Source organism: Balaenoptera borealis, assembly GCF_965194805.1.
Source record: "Balaenoptera borealis genome assembly, chromosome: 3".
NCBI lineage: Eukaryota > Metazoa > Chordata > Mammalia > Artiodactyla > Balaenopteridae > Balaenoptera > Balaenoptera borealis.
The window spans coordinates 62,939,469-62,956,561 of record NC_138866.1 but is presented as its reverse complement, the minus strand read 5'-3'; the positions used below and the strand labels follow the sequence as shown (position 1 = coordinate 62,956,561).

The 17,093-nt window shown below is 40.4% G+C and overlaps 1 protein-coding gene across 3 annotated transcripts in view; it reads left to right on the top strand.

The window, feature by feature from the left end:
• The first annotated feature begins 63 nt into the window (after positions 1 to 63).
• The window catches only part of PRORP (protein only RNase P catalytic subunit), a 119,405-nt gene continuing 102,375 nt past the window's right edge, over positions 64 to 17,093 (top strand). Inside the window, exons 1-4 of one of the 3 annotated variants that reach the window (XM_082384128.1) lie at positions 64 to 112; positions 444 to 1,726; positions 3,462 to 3,509; positions 3,994 to 4,126. In XM_082384128.1, the coding sequence (XP_082240254.1) occupies positions 738 to 1,726; positions 3,462 to 3,509; positions 3,994 to 4,126 (1,170 nt within the window). In that variant the 5' untranslated portion in view covers positions 64 to 112; positions 444 to 737. Of the gene's footprint in view, positions 1,727 to 3,461; positions 3,510 to 3,993; positions 4,127 to 17,093 lie in introns of all 3 variants that reach the window. The other 2 variants (XM_082384129.1, XM_082384130.1) reach the window with 2 other exon arrangements.

Below are 17,093 nucleotides of genomic sequence, written 5' to 3'. Positions count from 1 at the left end.
GCCTGCTTCCAGCTCAGCCAGGCCTCCGCGGCTGCGCCGTCGCGGTGCATTGTGGGCGGGGTAGTTTCCGCCGCGCTTATAGTTGCGTGGTGCGTGGTACGTGAGTGCTGCGGTGAGTGGTTGAATCAAGTGAACTTCGTTTGTGATAGATCCGTACACAGTAGGTGGTCCCCTCGTGGACCTCCCTTCCTTGCTTGTATCGCTGGCTCGGCTCAGCTCTCTGCCCCTTCCCCACCCCCATTTCCTTATTTGACGAGTTTGGCGGCCAGGGCCCCTAGACTTGGGCTTTCGCCTCTGCCCTGGCTGCCGGTGGGTCTGGGGTAGGGGGCTTCCGACTTTTCGCCCCTTCTGCAGCCTGGCTCCCGTGGGATCCGGCCCCTTTTCAAGGACAGTTGTGATCCACGTGAGTCAACTGGCCGGTCTTCTTTGTGCATTTTCCTCAGGTTCGCGGACTGGAATATAACAGGCAACAGAGGGTTCCTTCTCTGTCCCCTCGTCCTGGAACTTGCGACCAAGGTTGGATGTCCCCATATCCTTGTTTAATGGAGAGAACTCAACCAAGCTTCGTTGCTGCTAGCCCCAGAAGCATTTGATTTGTCTGTGAGAAGCTGAAAATCATCTTTTAGAAAGTTGCGCTTCGAATCTCCGCCCCCTACCCCCAAATCCCTTAATTATGCTATAGAAGTTGGGGCTTTTTGAACATCTCTCTCACAATCTGGTGCTGATTTAACTGCATAATGACTTTCTATTTCACTGGTATTCGAAGCTTTCCTAAACTTTGGAAGAGCAACCCATACCTTGGGCTAGGCCCAGGTCACTCTTCTCTCTCTCTCTTTCTCAAAGACTGTTATGGCATCAGGAACCAAGAGAAGTGGTTTTCTCTTAAAACCGTGTCTCCACAAAATGCCAAAGCAATGAATCTGCTGATTGCCAAAGCCAGATATGTCAGGAAAAAAGATGAGGGCAGTAATAAGCAAGTTTCTGCTGATTCTCCTCACATGTTTGCAGCTGGAGCGGCTAAGAAGAGATCGCAGATGAATCCTCTGAGTAAAGAGCACGTCTTGCCACCTGTGAAGAACATTTTTCAACTCCCGACAAAACCTTTGAATTCAGAGGAGTGGGATAAACTTAAGGAAGATTTCAAAGAAAAGGCTAACTTTGAAAATTGGATCATTTCACAGATGGTTAAATGCCATAGCTCTGTCGATGTGGCCAAATCTGTGCTGGCCTGGGTAGCTGCAAAAAACAATGGTATTATAGGCTATGATTTGCTGGTCAAGTATTTGTATCTCTGTGTTTTTCATAAGCAGACATCAGAAATTATTGATGTCTATGAAATCATGAAAGCCAGATACAAGCGTTTAGAATCTGGAGCGTACACTCTTCTCATCCGGGGATTAATCCATACAGACAGATGGAGAGAGGCCTTGCTGCTGTTAGAGGACATCAAAAAAGTCATGATTCCTTCAAAAAAGAACTATAGTGACTGTATCCAGGGAGCCCTCTTTCATCAAGATGTAAATGTAGCTTGGAATTTGTATCAGGAGTTGTTAGGTCATGATATTGTTCCTATGTTGGAAACATTAAAAGCCTTCTTTGATTTTGGAAAAGACATGAAAGATGATCAGTATTCAAACAAACTGCAAGACATTCTTTTGTATCTAAGAAATAATCAGCTATATCCTGGGGAGTCATTTGCACACAGTATAAAAACATGGTTTGAAAGGTAATTTTGATTTTTGTTTATATGTATATTTTTATTTTAATACCGTTACCTAAAACTAGCCTCCTCCTTTTTTTTTTTATTAGTTGCTGAGAATTACTCCAGTCAGATTATACTTTTTTCTGTCTCTTAGTAAGATTGTTTCCCCTTTAAGACAAAGTTTTCTTTCTCTTTAAAAAAGTAGCAGCGTAAATAAGTTGTGCTAATCTCTACTCATCACATAAAAAGGAAATTGAACACTTGTTTTTATGTATTTTTTCCTTTTAGAAGGATCATTTATTTTGTTTTCTGAGGTGTCTAGTATGATGTGAATATTTTCAAATAGCACTTGTGGCTGGAGTTCATAGCAAGAAAACTGGAGCTGTCTTTGGGTCATATTAGTATTTTCAGAAGTTCTTCTGAAAACTAGTAACTGGTATGATGTGCACATATATATTCTGTTTAATCTATGCATTTCACCAACTTGAGTAGTTAGAGGAGAGAGAGGAATCCTGCTCAAACCTGATATGTGTTAAAGAAGAAAATCTTCATCCTTCCTGTTTTTGATCATACCATCATTTGAGTGCTCTCTCCAAGGCTCTCCTTTGCTTTCCCTTTGCTTTTATTCATGTTACTGGCTGTGTGCGTGCTGATTTATTTCTTCAGTCTTTTGTTCTCTTATTTCTTTACCACTAATTGGCTTCAGGCTCTTTCCTACAGATTCATTCCTTTTGTCTCTGTTTTTCTCTTGCTTTTCTACTATATATTACCTTTACAGAGCTTTGAAGTAGCAATCATGCTTAATTATCTTTCTTAACACATTTATTGAATATCCACAGAGGAGCTAGGTTGTGAAAATCTTGGAATGCGAAGGATTTTGGATTTTAATATGTTATCAAGAGTGCTGGTCTTGGAGTAGTTTTTAAAAAGTAACTGCCAAAACAGTGAGAAAATAAGATTGGAGAGGAATTAAGATTTGAAGCAGGGAGATCTGTTTGGAGGCAATTGTAGGTTTGAATGAGGGATGATGAGATCTTGAATTAAGAACTGGGAAAGGAGAGAAGGCAGTAGAATCAACAGGAATGGATGGTATTATCTGTAAGAGGAAAGAAGAAAGGATAAGTTGATTGAGCAAATAAATCAATAAGTAGTTTTGAATGCCTCCAATTTTAGACTTAGCACTGTGCATGTTCTGTGATGTAAGATCTATTATAATGGCATTCATGACCTAATTGGGAATACAATAGTAGACAGTTATCTCAGAGTGGTGTATAAAATGATAGTGTAAGAGAAGAAATTACTCTGGGCCAGGAACAATCTCTGGCAGCTTTATGGAGAAAGTTAGAGTAAAATTTTTTTTTTTTTGGCTGGGCAGTGCGTCATGCGGGATCACGACCCGTGCCCCCTGCATTGGGAGGGCAGAGTCTTAACCTCTGGACCGCCAGGGAAGTCCCTAGAGTTGAGTTTTGATTTAGAGGTCTGGGCTGCTTTCTGGGCAGGTCCTGTGAAGACAGATTTCGAGTTAAAGATGAGGGTCAGATGACGAGAGAAGCAAAGGGAAGGAGATCCAGAGTAGAGTACCATCAGTTACTTAGCCCCATCACAGTGTAAGCAACCACTCTTCTAATTGAACCGTTCTAGGGAAGTATCCTGAACTTCTCAGAGCTCTTTCCTACGGAGTTTCTAAATACAATGAATATCTTTCTGTTCAGTAGGGATTTGACCCTCTGGTGATTTGGTTTTGCAATCTTTTTTGTAGTGTTCCTGGAGAACAATGGAAAGGACAGTTCACCACAGTCCAGCAAAGGTAAAGGCCAATGTTTTATTTTTAATTTGTTCAATTCAGGTTTAGTAGGTTGTTGTTACTTATTTTTAAAAAATTTAAGAATACCTTAGAAACAGGATAATTAAGTTAGTTAGGATAGCCAAGAAAAAAGTCACGTTTTGCATTTGGAGAATTTGTAGTGCTCAAAATGTTTCTTTCAGTAGGTGCTGTAAGCCTAGTGTGACGCCTCCGAAATGTTTTTCCCTAGAGATTTGGGACCCAGTTGTGTTTTAGGAATGACTTTAAAAACTTTATCTGGGTGCCAGCCATCTACTCTTTTGGGTATTCTGGCACACTATTTTGTTACATTATCTGGATTACAAAAAGTGAGATGTGTATGATGATCACAGAGGTTATAATGTTCTTTTTTTAAACTACCTTCCAATTTCCTCATGTCCTAGAATTATTCATTGTAGAAAAAGTCCTTTTCCAGGACATTATTTAACACATTTAATTGTAATTACAGTGGTCAGTGTTTGGGCTGTGGAAAAACTGTAGAGTCTATTCACCTGAGTTCAGAAGAGTATGAATTTCTCAAGGAAAAAATCATGAGGGATGTGATAGATGGAGGTGACCAATACAAAAAGACGACACCTCAGGTGAGTCTGGAACAGGTCTTGTTGATTCCTGGATTGCTTGTCTTGGGCAGGGGTCGACAATTTTTTTCTGTAAAAGGCCAGATAGTAAGTATTTTAGACTTTGGGGTACGTGACGTCTCTGTTGCAGCTTTTCTACTCTGCTGTTGTAGTGAAAACAGCCACAAAAAATACATAAATGAATACAGTAAAACCGTATTCATGAAAATAAGTTGCGGGCTGGATTTGGCACACTGGCCATGGTTGCCAACCTTTAGGAGAGATTGCTTTCGCCTTTCATAGAATAATTGGGTTAGACTGTCATCCATTTATTGAAGTCAATCCTATTTTGTCTGCACACAAGTGCACTTAAGCCAAAAAGATAGATGCTTATTCTTTGTCTAGGTGCTTCCAGAAAACTGTTCAGTAAACTCCCATGAAAACATTATGGTTTCACAGAAGTTTTCTAGTCAAGAGAGTTTAAGGTAACTTGACAAAATTATTTCCAATTCTTCTTTTTATCGAATTTGATTCTCGAAGTCATTCTTAATAGCTTTATTTTGCTAATCTTCAGTACTTTATGCGGCTTTACTAAGATTAAGTTGAAGTAAAATGCTTTTACCTTGGGGAAAGGTTATCCTTGAGGAAAGGCTGCCTATCGTCTCACTGAATGCTTTTTCTTCAAGATACCAAATAAAAACGAGAAGCGAAAATTGTTCTGCCTTCTCACGTTGACTTAAAATTATCAGAAAATGCCCCTAATGTGAAGACTTTTAATCCTCAGAATAAAGTCAGAATCTGGTCCATGAAAACATTATCTTCATTTTATGGAATACCTTTTAGCTGACTTTATTGATAAAATTATAGTTAACATTTATTAAATGATCCTAAGAGCTTTATATTCATTATCTTATATCTTATTTAACCCTTACACTACCCTATAAGATACTATTTTATTTCTGTATTACGGATAGAGTGATTGAGACTTCAGGAGGTTAAATATACCCTAGGACGCTCCACTAGTAAAATCAAGGTCAGACTGACCCCAAAACTTTTGCCTTTATACTCTGCTGCCTCTCACTGAATGAAAATTCAATTCGTAGTTCTATATGTACTTGACAGCTGACTGGCTGTAGCAGCTCTTAATGCCTTAGGAATTTCTGCCAGCTAAAATGATTTCAACAAATTTCCTTTCTCTCATCCAATATCTGCTGAACACTTAATGTTTATCTTTGGAAGCAGGTGTTAAGATAGATGCAGGGTTGTGTAAATCATGCTGTTTGCTACCAAAGACTTTACATTTCTTTTGTGGGCTAATTGAACATTCTTCCCATCTTCCAACTTTTTATCTAATAAAATTTTCAACCTAAAGAAAAAGTTAAAAAATAGCACAAGGGACAGCTACATACTCTTTGTCACAGTAACCAGTTATTATTCCACATATGCTTTCTGTCTCTATGTGTGTTTTTATGAACCATTTAAAAGTGAGTTGGTAGACATGTTACCTTAAATATCTCAGCATGTATCTTCTTTTTTTGTTTGTTTTTGGCCATGCCGCCCACCTTGCGAGATCTCAGTTCCCCGACCAGGGATTGAACCCAGGCCACAGCAGTGAAAGCCTGGAGTCCTAACCACTGGACCACCAGGGAACTCCCTGTATCTAAGAATAAGAACATTCTATGTAATTAAATGCTATTATCACATTTAAGACCCTTCACATTAATTCAGTGTCATTTAATAAAAACTGCACATTCAAAAATTCCCAGTTGTTCCCCCAAAATCTATTTTATAACTTTTTTCTTCTGACCCAGGATTGAATCAAGAGTCACTCGTTGCTTTTGGTTGTTATAGCTCTCTAAATCCAGAGCAGCGCCTCCCCCCCAACCCTGCCTGTTTTTGTTTTTATGACATTGATTTTTTTTGAAAAGTCTGGGTGGTTTGTCTTGTTCAGGGCTTCTCAAACTTTGTAACTCAGAGTCACTTGAGTATCTGTTTAAAATGCAAATTATGACTCACTTGTCTAGAGTGGGGTCTGAGATTCTGTATTTCGAACAAGCTCCCAGGTGATGGGATTCTGGTCTTTGGACCACTTTTGAGTAGCAAGACTGTGGACTAATTGTCTGATGGCTTTCTCTTCATTAATTCAGTGTAAAAGCTTTTGGGGTATGTTACACAGGCAATGCTGTGTGCTTCTTACTGCATCAGAGCAGTCACATATCAGGTTGCTCTCTGTTGCTGATGCTAAGTTTGATCACTTGATTGAGGGTGATTGCCAGATGTCTCCACTGTAAAGGTGCAGTTTTTCCCTTTATAATTTCGCTTTGTAATTAAAAATTAAGTAATCTGTGGAGTAATACTTCAAGACTATGCAGATATCCTGTCACCCATTAACTCTTCACCCAGTGTTTTTCACATGACGGAGATGAACTCTGCCTTCAGGATGGTGCAAAGTGATGATTTTCTAGTTCTTTTTTTTTTTTTTTTTTTAAGATGAACTGTGTTAGACTCCATTACCATCATTATTCTTTTTGATGCTCGAATTGTCCCAAATTTGGCCTGTGGGAACCCCTGCCAAGCCAGCTCCTGTGTGTCTTTGACATCCTCCTAGCAAACCCGCCCCCCAATCAGTTTTTGAGCATTTCTGTGCTTTCTGGCACAAGATGTCCCAGGTTTTCACCTTGAATTGCTCCTGCCCCAGTCGTGGAATCACTAGTTGAATACTTTTGTTTAAGACTCTTAACGGCTAAACATTGCCATAATTTCTTCTTAATGATTCCTTCTGACTGTAATTCTAGACTAATAGAAGGAAGATTTGTTAGTTTTCTCTGCTGACAAAGATTTAGAACCCAGAGCAAACCTTCCCCTCGGAGAATGTTATACTGCAGGAGGAGTTTCAGGCTCCAGACTGGTGAGAATAGCAAAGAGTAGTCATACATTTAATTACCATAATTCACAAAGCAACTGAATATATTCACAGAAGGATTGGGACATTTTATGACAAGGGAAATTGTCTCCTTTTCTCTTTCCAGGTGTTCTCCCCTTTCCTCGCTGCAGCTCCCCAATTCTGTATCCCATTTTTGTGTCATCTGCCTTTCACCTTTAAGCTATAGATTTAACATAATAATAACATTGCGACCATTTATGGAATGATTACCCTATGTCAGGCACTTCTAGGCCTGTTACACTCACAGCACTCAACAATCTTGAAAGGATATCACCAATTTGAAGATGGGGAAGCTCAGGATGAGAACCATATCCATGGTTAACAGGCAGTGAAAGAAGGCATATGGCTGGATTGGTTCAGGGTTTAGCTTTGGTAATATTGGTGAAGCAGAAGGGGCAGAGATGGATCCAGAGCATTTCTGGTAGATTGAAGTAGAACCAACTCTTTTTGGAACTAGAGGAAACAAATTAAGAATAGTGGATAAGTTAACTGTGTAGGGTACAGCAAAGAGTTTTTCTCTGAAGAGCCGGAGAATTTTCAAATTGGTCATTTGAAAGTGAGAGAATGTTTGATAGTCTGAGAGCGCTTAAGGACAATTTTAAGCCTTGGAAGTTTGGGTTATTTGTGGGAGAACTGAAGAGAGTATCGCTGGGTGGTGCTGAAGTCCCAACAACTACACTTGTAAGGGCATTGATCTGTGAGCCATTTTCAGCAGTCCTGGGCCATCTAGGTAGAGAGAAGGCAGCTGGATGGGATGGGATGAGATTTTGCTAGGGTGGTACCATCGAGGGAAAAGGGAAGACAGGAGTTGAGGGTGTAGGTGAGAGGGTGGCTTAATTAACGGACCATGAGATCAAGGTTGGTAGAAGGAAGTAAAGATGAGTAGGAGCTCACAGATTAGGAGACAAGGGAGATAAAAGTGGACCGGAATCTCACTGAGGTTGGAGAGCAAGCATAAAGGGAGTGAGAGTGATTAGTGTCTATTAGCGATTCGATTTGAGAGACGGAGGGCTCTGGAGTGGTGACAAAATCCAGGGTATGAGAGTTAAGCAGATGAAGAAACTGAGAGCCTAAATTGCTAGGTGGTCATCCGCAGAGCTAATTAGAGTGTCCATATGATAATTTTTAAAAATAATAACTGCAACCACATTATGGAATGCTTACCAACTGCTGGGCTGGTGATGAAGTCTGTGAGTCCGGTGCCAAATTCTTAATAAACGTACAGATGCCTGGGACAACACAAGGTGATAGCAAAGAGGAGTCAGCAAACTATGGCCCACAGACCAAGTCCACCCTTCCACTTTTTAAAAAAAAAAAAAATTTATTTATTTATTTATTTTGGCTGTGCCGGGTCTTAGCTGCAGCATGTGGGATCTTTGTTGCAACATGCGGGATCTTTTAGTTGCAGCATATGGACTTCTTAGTTGTGGCATATGGGCTCTTAGTTGCGGTGTGCATGCAGGATCTAGTTCACCGACCAGGGATCGAACCCGGGCCCCCTGCATTGGGAGCGTGGAGTCTTACCTGCTGGACCACCAGGGAAGTCCCTCTACCAATTGTTTTTGTAAATAAAGTTTTATTGGAACACAGCTACAGTCACTCATTTATATTCGGGCATGCCTCGTTTTATTGCACTTTGCTTTATTGTGTTTTTTAAGAAATTGAAGGTTTGTGGCAGCAGTGCGTTGAGCAAGTCTATTGGCGCCATTTTTCCAACAGCATTTGCTCACTTTGTGTCTCTGACACATTTTGGTAATTCATGCAATATTTCAAACTTTTTCATTATTATGGTATTTGTTATGGTCATTCATGATCAGTGGTCTTCGATGTTACTATTGCAAAAAGATGATGACCCGCTGAAGGCTTAGATGATGGTTAGGATTTTTAAACTAAGGTATGTACATTTTTTAAAGATATAATGCTATTGCACACTTAATAGACTGCAGTATAATGTAAACATAACTTTTAAAACAATTTTTATTGGACTATAGTTGATATACAGTGTTGTGTTACTTTCTGCTGTACAGCAAAGTGAATCAGTTATACATATACATATACCCACTCTTTTTTAGATTCTTTTCCCATATAGGTCATTACAGAGTATTGTTTTTTGTTTTGTTTTTTTCTTTTTGACCACACTGCGCAGCATGCGGGATCTTAGTTCCCCGACCAGGGATCGAACCCATGCCCCCTGCGGTGGAGCGTGGAGTCTTAACTACTGGACTGCCAGGGAAGTCCCATTACAGAGTATTGAGTAGAGTTCGCTGTGCTATATAGTAGGTCCTTATTAGTTATCTATTTTATATATAGTAGTGTATATATGTCGATTCCAATCTCCCAATTTATCCCTCTCTCCCTTCCCCCCTGGTAACCATAAGATTGTTTTCTACATCTGTAACTCTATTTCTGTTTTGTAAATGAGTTCATTTGTACCATTTTTTTAGATTCCACTAACATAACTTTTTACATGCACTGGGAAACCAAAAAATTTGTATGACTTGCTTTATTGTGATATTTGCTTTATTGTGGTGGTCTGGAACTGAACCAAACATGTATGCCTGTCTTGTTTGTGGCTTCTTTTGCCCCCGCAGAGTTGGGTAGGTACAAAAGAGACCATGGGCCTGCAAAACCTAAACTATTTACCATCTGGCCCTTTACAGAAAACAATTTGCTGACCCCTGGTATATATGAACATCATAAGCCTCAGCTGAGGTGGAGAAGTAGCAACTTTGAAGGCGCAGTGGGGACTAGGAAAGGGTCTCTCCTTTCCCCTCAGTCCTATAGCATGCTTTGAGAGAATGAGCAGATACCACTTCAGAACTAAGTAAGGAGACTTCCCTGGTGGTCCAGTGGTAAAGGATCTGCCTTACAATGCAGGGGATGCAGATTCGATCCCTGGTCAGGGAACTAAGATCCCACATGCTGTGGGGCAACTGAGCTCGCATGCCTCAACTAGAGAGCCTGCGTGCTGCAAACTACAGAGCCCCCATGCTCTGGAACTCGCACGCCACAACTACAGAGCCCATGCGCCCTGGTGCCTGCGCGCCACAACCAGAGAGAGAAAACCCGCATGCCACAACTAGAGAGGAGCCCACGCACACGCCGCAACGAAAGATCCCTCCTGCCTCAAGGAAGATCCTGTGTGCCGCAACTAAGATGTGACGCAGCCAAAAATAAATAAAATAAATAAATAATAAATAAATCTTAAAAAAAAAAAAAAAAGAACAAAGTAAGGGGTCATTGATGATCTTCGGAAGAGCAGTGTCAATAGTACACCGAGGGCCAAAGCCAGCCAGGTTATAACAACTGAGTGAACACACATTGAGGTTAAACTCTCCTTTTGAGAAGTTTAGATGAAAACAGGAAGAAGGCAATGGGATAGTGGTGGCTAGAGTTTGGTAGAGGTCAAGGGACGGTTTAGGGAGATGGGAGAGATGTGCATGTTCATAAGATGAAGAAAGGGTTGTCAGTAAAGATAAAAACATTGAGTAAGCAGGACAAGTAGAGAGAATGCGTTACTGTTGAGCAAGGTTCAAAAGTAGGAGGGGTTGCCAAAAAGAGCACAGATGGGGAAGTTAGAAATGAAAGAAACCTCTCTGAGACTAGAATAGAAAGAAGATGGGTGTGGATACAGATATATAGATAGGAGGCAAGAAGGCTGAGGGTAATGACATGTGCTGTGTTCAGTGGGATGCAAGGTGAGAGATGGGCATCAGTGGAGGACTAGAGAGAGTGAAGAAGGCTTGGGATGGTGCTTGAGAGGAATGGCAGAGACGCTAACTCAAGCAGAAGGATGTGGCAGGGAGTGGGGTGCTGAGACTTGAATCATTGAAGTTGTAGGCATCACTCTCCGTGAATACGTGCTTTAATATTTTTCCAACAGAGCATGGCTCACCCAGAGTAGTAGTGAAGACAAAATGTAGCATTGGTTCAGATTTTGGGTTTTGTTGGTTAGATGTGGCAACGTAATAGGGAGCAGAGGAAGGTAGTTCTGATAGAATAGTTAACACAATCACCATGGGGCCCAAACTAGATAGGGAAGGAAATAAGGCCAGAGAGCACTTGTCTGGGAGGGCTCAGGGCCTCGTAGTCTCACTGTGGAGTAAAAGAGAAGGTACAGTGACAATAAGGGAATGAAAACTGGAAGGCTGAGGTCAGAGAGCAGGTGACTAAAAATTTGAGACTAAGATTTCAGAGGACAAGCCATTCCGGGCCCTGTCCAGATCCAGGGTAGGGCTCTCAGGGTGTGGCATGTGCCCCAGGGTAAAGTTCAGCTCCAGAGTGTCATTCCCCCCAAATTTTTCATCTTGTGTTTTTTTTGCTTACTATGTGTGTTAATTTGCTAGGGCGGCCATAACAAAATACCACAGATGGAATAAACAACAGAAAATTATTTTTGCACAGTTCCAGCATCAAAGTATAGGCAGGTTTGGTTTCTCCTGAGGTTTTTTTTCTCTCCTTGACTTGCAGATGGCCCCCCTCTTGGTTTGTCCTCACAAAGACTTCCCCTGTGCTCAGGCATCTGCAGGTGTCTCTTTGTGTGTCCAAATTTCTTTTTCACATGAGAACACCAGTCAGATTGGATTAGGGCCCATCCTTATAATCTCATTTTACCTTAATCACCTCTTTAAAGGCCTTATCTTCAAATACAGTCACATTGAGAGGTACTAAGGGTTAGGACTTCAAAATACAAATTCTGAGGAGGCCACAGTTCAGTCTATAACACCATTCATTGCAAATATGTATTAAAACTATATTGTGTTCAGCATTTTAAGTTATTTTGTACTGGGAACAAACAGTTGGAACTTCTTTCAATATTACTTTTTAAAGCTGGTTTATAATTTGGGAATGTGAGGTATAAACCAAGGAGTAAGTACTAATCCATGTTGAGTTTGTCTACTTAAGAAAAATGTATGATTTCAGCTCACCTCCATAAGCATCTAAAAAGAGCATTATCAGAATTGTTTCAGGCTTATATGTTTTTACCAAGTAGTATGCTTTTGTTCAAAACAAAATAAATGAGATGGCACCCTTTAATGAAATGGTTCTCAACCTCAGCTGCTTGTTATAATAGTTCAGGGGATGTTTAAAAATTACTGATGCTCAGACCCCACCCCCTAGAGATTTTGGTTTTAAGTGTACAGTTCAGTGGTATTAAATATATTCACATTATTGTGCAGCCGTCACCACCATCCATCCCCATAACTCTTTTCATCTTGTAAAACTGAAACTCTATTAAACAATAACTCCTCATTCTCCCCTCCTCCCATCCTCTGGCAACCACCATTGTACTTTCTGTCATTATGGTTTTGACTACAAGTACCTCATGTGAGTGGAATCATACAGTATTTGTCTTTTTGACTGACTTATTTCATTTAGTATAAGGGCCTCAAGGGTCATCCATGTTGTAGCGTATTACAGAATTCTCTTCCTTTTTAAGACTGAATAATATTCCATAGTATGCTTACACCATACTTTGTGTATCCATTCTTCCATCAATGGGTGCTTGGGTTGCTTCCACATTTTAGCTATTGTGAATAACGCTGTTATGAACATGGGTCTTTGAGACCCTGCTTGCAATTCTTTTGGGTATATACTGAGAAGTGGAATTGCTGAGTCATATGCTACGTCTATTTTTAATATCTTGAGGAACCTCCATACTGTGTTCCACAGTGGCTGTATTATTTTACATTCACACCAATAGTGGGCAAGGGTTCCAATTTCTCCACATCCTTGCTAACACTGGTTGTTTTCCTTTTCTTTTTGGTAGTAGCTATCCTAATGGGTGTGAGGTGGTGTCTCATTGTAGTTTTGATTTGCATTTCTCTAATGATTAGTGATGTTGAGCATCTTTTCGTGTGCTTATTGGCCATTTGGCTGTCTTCTTTGGAGAAATGTCCATTCAAGTCCTTTGCCCATTTCTGAATGGGGCTTGGGGTTTTTGTTGTTGAGTTTTAGGTTTTTGTTGTTGAGTTTTCTCTATATTTCGACTATTTTTCCCTATATATGATTTGCAAATATTTTCTCCCATGCTGTGGGTTGCCTTTTTATTCTGTTAATAGTGTCTTTTGATGCACAAAATTTTTAAAATTATCATGAAGTCCAATTTGTTTATTTTTTCTTTTGTTTCCTATGCCTTTGGCATCATATCTAAGAAAATCATTGCCAAATCCAACGTTGTGAAGCTTTTGTTCTGTTTTTGTCTCTAAGAGTTTAATTGTTTTAGGTCTTACATTTAGGTCCTGGCTCCATTTTGAGTTAATTTTTGTATATGGTATTAGGTGAGGGTCAAACTTCATTTTTTTGTGAGTAGATATCCAGTTTTCTCAGCACCATTTGTTGAAAAGACTGTCCTTTCCCAATTGAATGGTCTTGGCACTCTTGTTAAAAGTCATTTTTAAAATATATGAGAGGGTCTGGATTTATTTCTGTTCCATTGGTCTATACGTCTATTTTTATGCCAATACCACACTGTTTTAATTACTGTAGCTTGATAGTAAGTTTTGAACTCATTAAGGGTGGCTCCCCCAGTTTTGTTTTTGATTTTCCAAGATTGTTTTGGCTATTCAGGGTCCCTTGAGATTCCATTTGAATTTTGGGATGGGTTTTTCTATTTCTGCCACACACACACACACACAGAAAGTCATTGGGATTTTGATAAGGATTGTATTGATTCTGTAGATTGCTTTGGGTAATGTTGACATTTTAACAGTATTGAGTCTTCTGATTCATGAACATGGGATTTATTTCCATTTACTTTCAGCAGTGTTTTGTAGTTTTCATTGTACAGGTTTTTCACCTCCTTGGTTAAGTTTATTCCTACGTATTCTTTTTGATGCTATTATAAATAGAATTGCTTCTGTAATTTTCTTTTCAGATTGTTCATTATTAGTCTATAGAAATGCAACTGATTTTTGTGTGTTGACTTTATATCCTGCTACTTTGCTGAATTGATTTATTACTTCTGACAGTTTGTGTGTGTGTGTGTGTGTGTGTGTGTGTACTTTTATGGTTTTCTCTATATAAGATCATATCATCTGCAAACAAAGACAATTTTACTTCTTTTCCAATTTGGATGCCTTTTGTTATTATTTTTTTTCCCCTTGCTTAACCGCTCTGGCTAGAACTTCCAGTACTGTGTTAAGTGGAAGTGGTGCAAGGGGGCATCCTTGCCTTGGTCCTGATCTAGTCCTGAGGAAAAGCTTTCAGTCTTTCACCATTGAGTATGACGTTGGCTGTCGGTTTTTATATATGGCTTTTATGTTGAGTTAGTTTCCTTCTATTCCTAGTTTGTCAAGTATTTTTTGTTTGTTTTTTTAATGAGAGAGTGTCAAATGTTGTTAAATGCTTTTTCTGCATTATTTGAGATGATCGTGTGTTATTTTCCTTGTTCTGTTTATGTGGTGTATTATATTGATCAATTTTCATATATGGAATATCCTTGCATTCCAGGAATAAAGCCCACTTGGTAATGGTGAATAGTCCTTTTCATATGCTGCTGAATTTTGCTTGCTAGTATTTCGTTGAAGATTTTTACATCAGTATTTATAGTTTTCCTTTCTTGTAGTTTAAAGACACTTTAGTATCCAGTTAACGCTGGCCTCGAAGAATGAGTTGAGAAGTGTTCCCTCCTCTTTAATTTTTTGGAAAAGTTTAAGAAGGATTGGTATTTGTTCTTCTTTAAACGTTTAGTAGAATTCACCTGTGAGCCATCAGGTCCAGGATTTCTTTTTGTTGGGAGATTTTTAAATTACCAATTCCCTCTCCTTACTAGTTACAGGTATATTCAAATTTTCTTCTTCTTGATGATTATACCTCTTTGTCTGCATCTCTGTGATCAGAAGCAGCGGTCTGCAATCAGAGCACAAATCCCCAATATTTGGAGGACAGGGTCCTTTTTGACCACCCTGGCTCCCATAAGCTGTGAGCAGACTGCTTCAGGAACATGTGTACAGCTGCCTGCCATGTGGCTTGGGATGAGAGGTGGGTAGCTATTGCTGTTCTAAGAGCTAAAACTGATTAAATTAACCACTGTTCATCATTTAAGGCTTCCCCTGGAAGTTGCAAGCCTTCAACAGACTTCAGAGTTGCAAATTGTTACAAGATCAGACAGATTCTGTCAGTGCACTGTTGTCTAGTCTGTCTAGGGAGATTGATTCCTGGGGCACTTTTCTCTGCCATCTTCCCCTCAAATTGATGAGTTTTGACACGTGTATACACCTGTGGAACTGTCAGTGCTGTCAAGATAATGAATATATCTATCAACGTCAAAAGTTTCCTGCCACTTTATAATGACTCCCTCTTGTACCCACATACCACTCACTCTTGCCACCTCAGATGAACACCATGGGAATCATATAATATATAGTCTTTTTTTGTCTGACTTCTTTAATTCATAATTATTTTGAGAATTCACTTATGTTTTGTGTCTCATTCATTCATTTTTATTGCTGAGTAGTATTCCATTGTGTGGCTATATCACAGCTGTAAATTCATTCACCTGTTAATGGATGTTTGGGTTATTTCCAGTTTGGGGCTATTACAAATAAAGCTAATAACATTTTGTACAAGTCTTTGTACTTTGTGCTTTTGTATTTGTTTCCTAGGGCTGCTGTAACAAAGTACTTCAGCCTGGGTGGCTTAAAATGACAGACATTTATTCTCTCACATTTCTGGAGGCTAGAAGTCTGAAATCAGGGTGTTGGCAGGACCGGTCTCCTTCTGATGACTCTGGGGAGATTCTTCCCTTTTCCTAGCTTCAGAAACGCCCAGCTTCTGGCAGTGCTTGGTGTTTCTTGGCTTTTAACTGCATCACTCCACTCCTCCTCCTCTTCTCTATGTGTCATCTCTTCTTTTTTTTTTAATTTATTTTTTATTTTTGGCTACTTTGGGTCTTTGTTGCTACGCATGGGCTTTCTCTAGTTGCAGCGAGCGGGGGTACGTGAGCGGGCTTCTCATTGCGGTGGCTTCTCTTGTTGCAGAGCACGGGCTCTGGGCGCATGGGCTTCAGTAGTTGTGGCACGTGGGCTCAGTAGTTGTGGCTCACGGGCTCTAGAGTACAGGCTCAGTAATTGTGGCTCACGGGCCTAGCTGCTCCGCGGCATGTGGGATCCTCCCAGACCAGGGCTCGAACCCGTGTCCCCTGCATTGGCAGGCGGATTCTTAACCACTGCGCCACCAGGGAAGCCCCGTCATCTCTTCTTATAAGGACATCAGCCATTTGATTTAGGGCCCACTCTATCCCAGTATGACCTCATCTTAACTAATAACATTTGTGAAGATCCCCTTTTGGATAAGGTCACATTCCAGGTAGACATGAATTTTAGAGGGGACACTATTTAACCCACTACAACTTCTCTTTCTGTTGGGTACACATCTAGGAGCGGAATGGCCGGGTCTTATGGTAGGTATGTGTGTGGCTTTTTAAGAAACTGCCAAACTGTTTTCCAAAGTGGTTGTCCCATTTTACATTTCTACCAGCAGTGTGAGGGGGTTATAGTTGCTCCACATCCTGGCCAGCACTTAACATGAAGGTCAGCCTCTTCACTTATAGCCATTCTAATGGATGTGAAGTGGTATCTCATTGTGGTCTTTTTTTTTTTTTTTTTGCATTTTTTTTTTAAAGATTGATTGATTGATTGATTGATTGCTATGTTGGGTCTTCGTTTCTGTGCTAGGGCTTTCTCTAGCTGTGGCAAGCGGGGGCCACTCTTCATCGCGGTGCGCGGGCCTCTCACCATCGTGGCCTCTCTTGTTGCGGAGCACAGGCTCCAGACGCGCAGGCTCAGTAGTTGCGGCTCACGGGCCTAGTTGCTCCACGGCATGTGGGATCTTCCCAGACCAGGGCTCGAACCTGTGTACCCTGCATTAGCAGGCAGATTCTCAACCACTGCACCACCAGGGAAGCCCTCATTGTGGTCTTAATGTACATTTTCCTAATGACTAACAATGTTGAGCATCTTTTCATGTACTGAATTGCTGTCCATATATCTTCTTTGGTGAGGTGGTGTTTAGATCTTTCGCCCATTTAGAAAATTTGGTTGTTTT